This window comes from Anoplophora glabripennis, unplaced genomic scaffold (assembly GCF_000390285.2).
Source record: "Anoplophora glabripennis isolate ALB-LARVAE unplaced genomic scaffold, Agla_2.0 scaffold498, whole genome shotgun sequence".
Lineage (NCBI taxonomy): Eukaryota > Metazoa > Arthropoda > Insecta > Coleoptera > Cerambycidae > Anoplophora > Anoplophora glabripennis.
This window is the reverse complement of record NW_019416801.1, coordinates 98,031-108,617: the sequence shown is the minus strand read 5'-3', so window position 1 is coordinate 108,617 and position 10,587 is coordinate 98,031. Positions and strand designations below refer to the sequence as shown.

Sequence of the window (10,587 nt, the reverse complement as noted above, 5' to 3'; positions counted from 1 at the left end):
TTTTTTTGTGGGGCTATTTGAAATCGCGTGTGTACACAAACAGACCAGGTGATTTGGAAGAACTTAAAAACCGTATTCGTTTTGAAATAAATCAAATCGACCCGGGAATGCTTGAACGAAGTGTAGACGGCGTTTACACACGCTTAGGACAATGCCAAATGGTACAGGGTGGGCAATTCGAACAATTTCGCTAGACTTACACAAACATTAGTGTAATTTTACTCGTTTGAAATGTAATTTTGTCAACTTTGTCCTTTTCGGAGCCATTAATAGTGTAAGTAGACAATTATCACTTATAAGAACTTAAGGTGCATTTTTCTAAAAAAAATTGTTATGTAAGACATCGAAATTTTCACACCGTTGTTTAGATAATTATCACTGTCATCAATTTCGAACGAAAAAAATATGCGTTGTCATTTAAAACAAAAATTATGTCATCGCTGCCGTAAGTGGATTATCGAAAAAAAATCAAATAAAAATCGACGGGTCTCACCGTTTTTCGAAAAAAAAAATTGTTTAACGAAAATATGAATTTTATGCAGAACTTTTTTACCACGCTGTATATTCGTGAAGTCTTGGTGTTCCTATACGTTTCTAAAAAAAATAACAAAATAACTTCTGCTGTTTTGGGGAAACAAAATAACAAAAACACGATGCAATTTGCTATAAGGTTAAGGATTTTGAACAGGATTTATTATGAAGAATTTATTTTTAATTATAAATTAAACTTTTGAAAGTTTGAGTTTTTTAGGGGAACAATTAACAATTGGGTCAGATGGGTTTATTTTATCAAATTGCAGAAAATATTGATTCTGCAGAAAATTTACTTTTTCTCAGTTTTGAGAACTGATAATTTTTTATTATGGTAGTCACTATAAAAAATATGTACTTGAATTCATGACGAAATACGTTCAATTTATTATACATCAGTTTTTTGATGGCCAATCACTGATTCATCATCACAATCCTCAAAAGAGTGGATGTACTGACCATAACGTTTGTTTATAGTAGATACAGATCTAATCACCTTATTGTTTTTGTAGACATGTTTATACGTATTCTCGAGTATATTTTTAGAGTACTTAAACAAAACAATTAGATAAAAAATATAATTCCAAATATGATGTTTATTCTGTATAGTGTTTTATATTTTATGGACATTCTATATTATCAATTTGTAATACATCAATTTTAAAACAAAAATAATTATAAATATCTAATATTTTATTTAAAACTTAAATAATCCCCATTTTATAGTATAGGTATTTATTTTTTATTTTAATTTCAGATTGTTTACAGTAACTAAAACACTTTTGCAAAAGTATAAATGTATCACATTGTGGAATTATTACTAGATACTATTTCACATGTTGTGAAAATACAGAAAAGCGACACGGCAGTATGGCAAAAATATATTTAAAGGGACAGAAACGTCACACTGAAAATTTATAAAAACTTTGTGAATATGCTAAAACACTTCTTTGCAACAAAACTGTAAATTATATCAATAATAATCTGTAATAAAATACACCAAATTACAAATAATTGTCTTCAGTGCACTTCAATATCGGGTGTTCGTCATCTTTGTTTACTGTAAATTAAATAATCTGACAAAATTCTTGATCCGTATTTTTTTTTATTTTTGCAGTACGTCATTATTTTACTGCTAATTAACAAAAATTAAACGAAATTGGCGGTCAGCTGTAAAGTGCTAAACTATGCCTTAATTGCGCCCTCTGTTAATAGGAAGTTTAACTAAAAGTTTATATTATTATCCGTCTTCTTTTATTTACTGATAGAGAGACAGAGAGGAGTTACATAAAGAAGTTCTCTGTGATAACATGTCTATAGTTCAGCACGTAAAGAGTAACTTTTGTTGTAGAATAATATTCGATAACAAAAGAATTCACATTTTTCTATGCAAACACCCCATTGTACCGATGACCTCAAAGTTTCGTTGCCTCATTTATTTCCTGGTTTTTCAAGAGCTTGACAAGCAAGCAGAAGCGAAATGTAAAATAATTGTAGAAAATGTAAAAGTATTAAAATTTTCCATTTTCTATAGAAGACAATTTGTAGAATATTTCATTCTTTCAAAATGGAGCACTTTTTATTATTAGTGTTTTTAAAAACATCAGTTTCATCAGAAACCCCATCCGGTATAGATGTGGATCACATGGAAGTGGGTTCCAATTGGGGCCTTTGGGCAAATAAAATACTAATGTCTATACAAACTGACAATAAGCCATTACAAGGATAAGTATATACAATGATGTCTATTCAAAAATAATTGTCGAATATTCAATGTTCTTAACGTTAAATACAAAAATTATATACAATTAGTAAACTCGAATTATAAGTAGTGTGTTTTTTGTAATGTTAGATAAGTATGACATGAGTGACATGACAATATTTTGCTGATGACTTGTGGAAAATTTATTTTTGGTATTTATAGAAATCGCTTCAAAATTTTCCTAGTAATTGGTTTTTGAGTTAATCCATGCAAAATGCAAATCAGTCAAAACCACTTTTAATTAAGTGCTGATATAATAATCTTTCTATTGTATGTTCATTATAAAAAATGATTATTATTATTATAAAGATAAAGATAAAACTAGGAGTACTACAAAAAAAGTGCGAAAGTCAAACACCTGATTTCTGACCAAATAAAAAAAAACAATTTCAGATTCTATAAATTGAAAAGCAAATTCGTTATCGCTATTAGTTCAAAATGATGAAGTGCAACGGGCTGCTACTGATTTTATGTGCATTAAGAACATCTGTAGCAGATGTAAGTAATTATTATAAATATCAAAGTTTTGTAAATTTGAAATGTCTTCCTTATGTACAAAATAGTTATTAATATCTATGTATCTAGTTAAAGTACCACAAATATCACATATTTCTTCATAAATAGGTAGATGACCCGACACTTGTCACTTTACCAGAGGGACAAATAAGAGGTCAAGCCCTGCAGTCTCCAAACGACAATGTTTATTATGCATTTCAAGACATACCATACGCAGCTCCACCTATAGGCGAATTAAGATTTCAAGTAAGGATAAAAACGTATGTATTTTTTTACTTTTTAATTTTAACGTTTCAATTCACTTTTAGGCACCTGTAGCGCCAGCAAAATGGGAAGGAATATTAAACACCACGAAAAATGAAAAAATATGTTACCAAAGTGGAGACGGCTACGTACCGATTCCCGGATTAAACCCAACGGAAGACTGTTTGTACTTGAATGTTTACACTCCTCTGGTGAGAACAGTAACAATTAGCCGATTCTTCAGTCTTATTAATATCAAGAATTTTGGACATTGTTATCACATTCTTTTTGCCGATGTATATCACGATTACTATTAGTTGGATACATTAAAAAAAAATTATATGTATAAACAATTATGAGCTTAAGGAGGGGTGCATTCGTGGCCAAAAATATTTACTATTGATTTAATAGGTAATAAAGTTGTGCAAAAATGTGATTGATACAGGTGTACCTCCAATAATATTATACGCCTCAAAATATTGCAGTTGCAGTTACTTTACTGTCTTTCTTCAAACATTGTCATTATCGATGCATATTTTCTTTTAGAAACCTGGAGATACTTCACAAACCCCATTATCGGTGTTAATATGGATACACGGAGGGGATTTGAAAATGGAGCTGGTGCTATACAGATATACAAACCTGGACTCTTCATTGACCACAATATTGTTGTTGTCACGATAAACTACCGTGTAGGAGCTCTAGGTAACTAATAAATATGAAACGCTTTTGGTAAAAATAATAACAATAATGGCATCATTACAATTTCATTAGTTAGGGCCCTTAAAAGAGCTAAAAGTTTAGAGATAATGACAACTGAAGTAGTGCAAAATTGGTCAAGTAGATTTTTCGTAAAGAACATCCCCAATCAGGAGGACTATGCCAGTAAATAAGACCAACGGTTTCTATCAGCATTCTTATAATATTTACCTTTTCAGTATAATTAGTCATTTTACAAAAAATTATAAAAACAAATTTGGATACGACAATTTTAACATATTAAGAATTAAGATGAAGTCAGATTTAATGCCCCTTATAATTTTTTCATACAGAGGGCGAAATTAAATAAAAATGAAAAAAAAATCTGAGCTTATTTCAAGAAGTAAAAATAATTATACAATTATTTCTCCAATTGACATAATAAATATTCTTATGTGGATTTTTTCATGACTTATACGTATGACACTTTAGTAAGGGTAAAAAAACACAAACGGATATATGCATATGTATATTATACGAAGGCGGGTCAATAAGTCCGTGACTTTTTAAATTTCCCGCCTCTTAATGGAAATGGCAACACTGCTCCTGTCAACAGGCAACTGTCAGTTGACTCCTGTTTAAATTTGAACAAGCTGCATCATTTAGTTTGTGTTTGACAGCCATTAATAGCAGACTACCGCGCGTTTTGAGAAGAAAATGGAAAAAAGTGAATTTTGTGAGCTCACTCAAACCAAGGCTGAGCTTGATAAATATTAAGGGGACTCTGCATCATCCATTTCCATGGTAAAGAAGTGGTTTACTGAATTTCGATGTGGCCGTACAAGTACGGAAGATGCCGAACGTTCTGGACGCCCAGTTGAGGTCTCTACATCCGAAACAATTGAAAAAATTCACGATATGGTTTTAGCCGATCGGAGATTGAAAGTGTGAGAGATTGTGGAAGCCATAGGCATCTCACATGGCTAAGTGGTTTCAATTTTGAATGATCACTTGGGTACGAGAAAGCTTTCCGCAAGATGGGTGCCGCGTTTGCTCACAATCGATCACAAACACAACCGTGTGACAATTTCGCAGGAATGTTTGGCGTTGTTCAACCGCAATATGGACGAGTTTTTGCGCCGTTTCGTAACCGTGGACGAAACGTGGATCTACCACAACACACCGGATACCAAACAGCATTCAAAACAGTGGGTTTCTCGGGGTGAATCGGCGCCAAAGAAGGCAAAGGTGGGTTTGTCAGCCAATAAAGTCATGGCAACCGTTTTTTAGGTTCCACGCGGTATAATTCACATTGACTACCTTCAAAAGGGGAAAACAATCAATGGTGAATATTATACCAACTTATTGGGTCGATTCAATGAGGAATTGAAAAAAAACAACGACCGCATTTGGCCAAGAAAAAACTTCTTTCCCACCAGGACAATGCAAGGGTGCACACATGTGCAGTTTCCATGGCAAAAATCCATGAATTGGGCTACGAATTGCTCCCTCATCAGCCCTATTCTCCAGATTTAGCCCCGAGTGACTATTTCTTGTTCCCAAACTTGAAGAACTGACTCGGCGGAAAGAGATTTGACTCCAACGACGAAATCATCTCACAAACAAATGCCTATTTTGATGACCTCGACAAATCATATTTTTCGGAAGGGATAAAAAAATTGGAGAAACGTTGGACTAAGTGTTTAGAACTCAAAGGAGACTATGTTGAAAAATAAAATAACTTTTTATATAAAAACCTGTGTTTCATTCAAAAAGTCACGGACTTATTGACCCGCCCTCGTACACCATAGTTTTTAACGCGTGATTGTATGTTTGTGCTTGCAAAACTCTTTCCAAAGTTGTTTAAGGCTCCAATCGAAAATTGATCTTAAACTTTGGAAACATCCAAATTCAGCTTAATATATATAGGGTGTTAATGAAGCATCTGCACACATTTAAGGGACGAATTCAGTGATTTTAGACGAAAAAGGTACATAAACATAGGACCACAATCCACAATTTGGTCCACAATTTGCCACGCTGAGGCGGCCCCTTTTCTATTACTACTACTACTAGGTCCACAATCGATAGTTTTCGAGATACAGGGTGTTGAAATTAAAAAAAAAATCACCATTCTTAAAATATTTCTGAAGGCGTTTGATGCAGAATGTCAAAACAAGTAGTGATAAAATTATCAAAGTATTCATTATCGTCCAATTTATGAGGTTATTAGTGTACGTAATCCCCAGTATCTCCGCCACTGGCACACGTATTTATATCCGAATTCAGCAAATACAAACTTGATGTACGTAAAGTGTAAGACCGGTGGCAATCATATACAGAGAGGACCAGAATGATTGAAGCGTTTGGGCAACGCAGCCTGTTTCTAACACCATCTTTAGCATATAAAAATCTGTAGTATTGACAGAGACAGGAACAGCCTGCGATCTCCAAACACTTCAATCATTCTGAATCTCTCGGTATAATGATTATAATATATTTGAATGTTTAATTCATGATTCACTATTTTCTTTATCAAAAAATCTAAGTTCTCCTTTTAGCAATATTTTTACGTAAGTAAAGAGATGGAAACAAATTTTATGTATGAGGTTCAATTTTAACGAATACAATATATCTTGATTTCACTAAAGCCGGTCCCAGACGATGTGGCGAATGCCTTCCAACGTTGGACACATCGCCATTTGCCACATCGTGTGGACGGACGCTGGCGAATTGCATGTGTACAACGTTGGTTATATGCCACGTTCGGGCTTCTGTCGGTAAATTTAAGCCGCACCAAAGGAGCTTCCAGCGTTGGAAGCATGTTGGAAGCATCGTTCGTCATACACCCACACGAGCGATCGTGTGTTTGACGTATTCCAGGAGCGCCGAAATATTCTACATTCAACTGGTTTAGTATTTGTTTTGTCTATAAAGTGATACTGAATATTATAAATACAGGGTAGCCCATCGAAAATGTACCGCAAGGCATTACAGGGTAGTAAAAACTTTTCGGCAAAATCCAAAAACAGGTCAAATTTGTTTCTGAGGGGGACAACTTTTGGCTCAAAAAGCATACCAAAATCTTCAACACCCTAAGTGGGGGTGCTATCCCCTAAATTTTTTCAAATGGGAATGGGGGTCAAGTGGGGGTCATTAGAAAGGGCTTTTAATTCTCTATACATCGATTCTTACTTTTTGAAAAACGATTCATTATTTTAGAAAATATGCAGCTTTGAAAATACGAACAATATTTTTGACGAGAAATGCGAAAATCGATTTAATTTTACTTCAAAACTTACGGTATTAGTCAAGTAAATGCTGAAAATGTTGTCCGCCAACTTGCATACAATGATACAGGTTGTCTTCAAACCGTTGTCGAACATTCTGGAGCACTTGCGGTGTTACTTCGCGACATACATTAATGATTCGTCCTCGCAGATCTTCCAAGGTATCAGGTGGAGTGCTGTAAACTTTGCTTTTAATGTGCCCCCAGAGAAAGAAATCTAAAGGATTTAAGTCGGGTGACCGAGGGGGCCACTCAATTGCACCTCTTCGTCCTATCCAGCGTCCTGGAAACGTCTCATTTAGGTAATTGCGCACATTGAGCGAGTAATGTGGAGGAGCTCCGTCTTGCTGGAAAATCAGTTCGTGTTCATTGTAAGCAGGGTCGTCCTCTATGATATTTGTTAGAGCTGGGTCGATGACATTTTGTAGTAAATCCAAGTACATATCGCCTGTCAAATTTCCAGGAAGGAAAAAAGGACCTACAATGGAATTTCCAAAAATACCTGCCCATACATTCAACTTCTGGGGGTGTTGGGAGTGTGTCTCATGGAAAATCCTTGGATTGGTATCAGCCCAGTAACGACAATTATGGCGATTCACTAAACCATTCAAGAAGAACGTACACTCGTCCGAAAAACACACATTAAAGAGGAAATTATCGTTTATCGCTCGTTCAGTCATTATTTCGCAAAATTGCAAACGACGATCAAAATCGTCTTCATTTAGCTCTTGCACTAGCCGAATCTTATAAGGATGGAATTTGTATTTTTTTAATATTCGTTGGACACTTGTACGACTCACTCCTGTCGCAGTAGCCAATTGCATTGTACTCAGCGTACTATCCATTGCCACTTGCCCCAATACCGCTATTTCCGTAGGTTCATTTAGTACCGGATTTTCAACCTGCCTCTTTTTGTTATGAACGGAGCCAGTTTCGCGAAATTTGGCCACCAATTCGCGAACAATTTTTCCAGACGCATGTTTCTCAGGATGCCGTTGGTTGAACAGTTCGGCGACCCGATTTCCGCATTCATTGTTTTTGAAAAAAAGCTCAATAATTTCTACTCTTTCTGGAATTGAGTACACCATAATTAATCAATTTAAAAGACTCGGCAGTATTGGTACTCTTCAACTACAAGTCACAAGACAGTTATCTAGCAACTTCTTGTGGCCTATCTAAATACGAAACAAAAAGCGGACAATTTTTTGCTCACCAAAATCAGGCTAAAGAATTCGCAAATCAGAAAAAAAAACAGCGAATTCTTTTGAAGGAATTTACCAAGCTAATACCGTAAGTTTTGAAGTAAAATTAAATCGATTTTCGCATTTCTCGTCAAAAATATTGTTCGTATTTTCAAAGCTGCATATTTTCTAAAATAATGGATCGATTTTCAAAAAGTAAGAATCGATGTATAGAGAATTAAAAGCCCTTTCTAATGACCCCCCACTTGACCCCCATTCCCATTTAAAAAAATTTGGGGGATGGCAACCCCACTTAGGGGGTTGAAGATTTTGCTATGCTTTTTGCGCCAAAAGTTGTCCCCCTCAGAAGCAAACTTTACCTGTTTTTGTATTTTGCCGAAAAGTTCATTACTACCCTGTAATGCCTTGCGGTACGTTTTCGATGGGCTACCCTGTATAATCTAAAGTTTTCAAAGTTTGTACCTACTTTTCACAAGTGAGTTATATGTTAAGTAAAACTTTACTAATGCCTTGAATTTCAAGAGATTTCATTTAGAGATATGTAGCACCTTCTAACACGTCTTTTTTTTTGTTTCTTTTTTTATAATAATAGTTTTGCACTGCATAATACTATCATGCCGGTAGCAATGCCAATAGTTGTTGTCTCTTCATATTTCATTTTTTACTGTTCTGTGAATCTGCACTGAGTACGACACTGACGAACGTTGGCCACACGTGTATTTCTAATATTCAACAAAACCAGTCATTGCAATGTCAAATATTTAATAATATCGAGAACGAACAGTTTAAATGTTCTCTATAGGCATAACATATTTAACAGTACATTACACTTGTAGTTAGATAATTTTAGCTGCTCCTTGCCCGTCATTTTCGAATATTAATTTATTAAAAATTCTAGTAGGGGACACCGGGGCGAAATGGGGAATTTACCGTCTAAATTCATTTTGGAAGTGTAAATGACGTGAAATAAATTCAAGAAAATAAAGAGATATTTATTAAGCTCTTGTAAACATAAAACAAAATGAGAAACAAAAATAAGGCTAATATATATTTTTTATCTTTGACTTAAAAAAAAAGTGTGCTTCACTCCGTTCTGCCCCGCCTATGGGGCAGGATGGGATACCCACAGTTATTGGGCTTACATATTTCACAGAGAGGTACTGACTCGTCATCATCACTGTCTATTCCCGCACAATAATTATGAGCCCATTTTTTGCACTGAATGCATGAAACTCACCCTTCAGTTGAAGCTGAAAATTCGTCATTACAGTATAAACACAAAGCGTCTTCTTCCTCCTCAGAGCTTTCTTCAACTTCTTCTGATATCTTTTTCTTTTTTGGCGTAGACACCTTCTCTGTTGCTTTCTTCTGATTTTGACCTGACAGTTGTTTTTTGATTTTATTTTTTTGTGCTTCCTTAACTTTTTTTGTCCTTTCTATTGCTTCTGTCAACTCTGCTTTGTAAGGAGACTCTGTAAGAATGACGGTTTTGCCTCTCTTTCTTCTCACTCGTTTAACGGTGGTCTTTAGTTGTAGTATTGGCATAACAATTTCCGGAGACAGGGCTGGAAAACTGGAAGTGCTAGGTTTTTTTATTGGTAATTAGGAGTGTCAGGCATACAGGAACATTGAGGTAGAGGGTCATTTTGAGTTTCGTTGCTATTTTCCGACGTGACTTTGGGCGGTGAGGTTGAGGGATTATTAAAGGAATCATTAGTCGGATCGGCTTGTGTTTCAGCAATAGGAATATTAGTTGTCTCGGCTGGTAAATGGTCATCATCAGTGAAGACACCCTCATTTGTTGGCCAAATACCCGTTTTCTCAAAACCTTTTAGAGCGGTTTTCATGTTCGCAGCATTAACAAAGGCTTGGCTAAATAAGGTTGATATTTGGAATAAAGTAACGACTTTACCTGGGTTTGATCGCAACCATTTTCGCACTTCTTCTTCGTAATATAGACTCAAAGGTCTCATAAATTACACATCCAGAGGCTGCAGCCTGTGTGAACAGTGAGGTGGAAAGCATAATAAAATCACACCTTTTTTACGAGCTAGATCGATGACTTCGAGGTTTTTAGTGTGAGATGCATGTCCATCAAAAAGTAAGATGACAGGAGTTTCTTTCTTTGCATTAGAAAATTCAATGAACTTTTTAAACCATTTTAAAAATACTTCTATGGTCATCCATCCAGAGTCATTAGCCTCAGCCCAACCACCAGGCGGTAAACCTAATTCAAATTCCTGTCGTTTCTTTTGTCGGGGGAAAATTAACATTGGAGGCATGAAATTGCTCGCAGCAGAACAACAAATTTCGGCAGTTACCGTATTCTCACGCTCAGCAGAAGT

The 10,587-nt window shown here is 35.2% G+C and overlaps 1 protein-coding gene across 3 annotated transcripts in view; it reads left to right on the top strand.

The window, feature by feature from the left end:
- The first annotated feature begins 2,684 nt into the window (after positions 1 to 2,684).
- LOC108908692 (cholinesterase 1-like) overlaps positions 2,685 to 10,587 on the top strand; it is a 65,696-nt gene continuing 57,793 nt past the window's right edge. For 2 of the 3 annotated variants that reach the window (XM_023455481.1, XM_023455480.1), the window contains exons 1-3: positions 2,918 to 3,055; positions 3,118 to 3,264; positions 3,599 to 3,757. In XM_023455481.1, the coding sequence (XP_023311249.1) occupies positions 3,177 to 3,264; positions 3,599 to 3,757 (247 nt within the window). In that variant the 5' untranslated portion in view covers positions 2,918 to 3,055; positions 3,118 to 3,176. Of the gene's footprint in view, positions 2,792 to 2,917; positions 3,056 to 3,117; positions 3,265 to 3,598; positions 3,758 to 10,587 lie in introns of those variants that run through there. The other variant, XM_023455479.1, reaches the window with a different exon arrangement.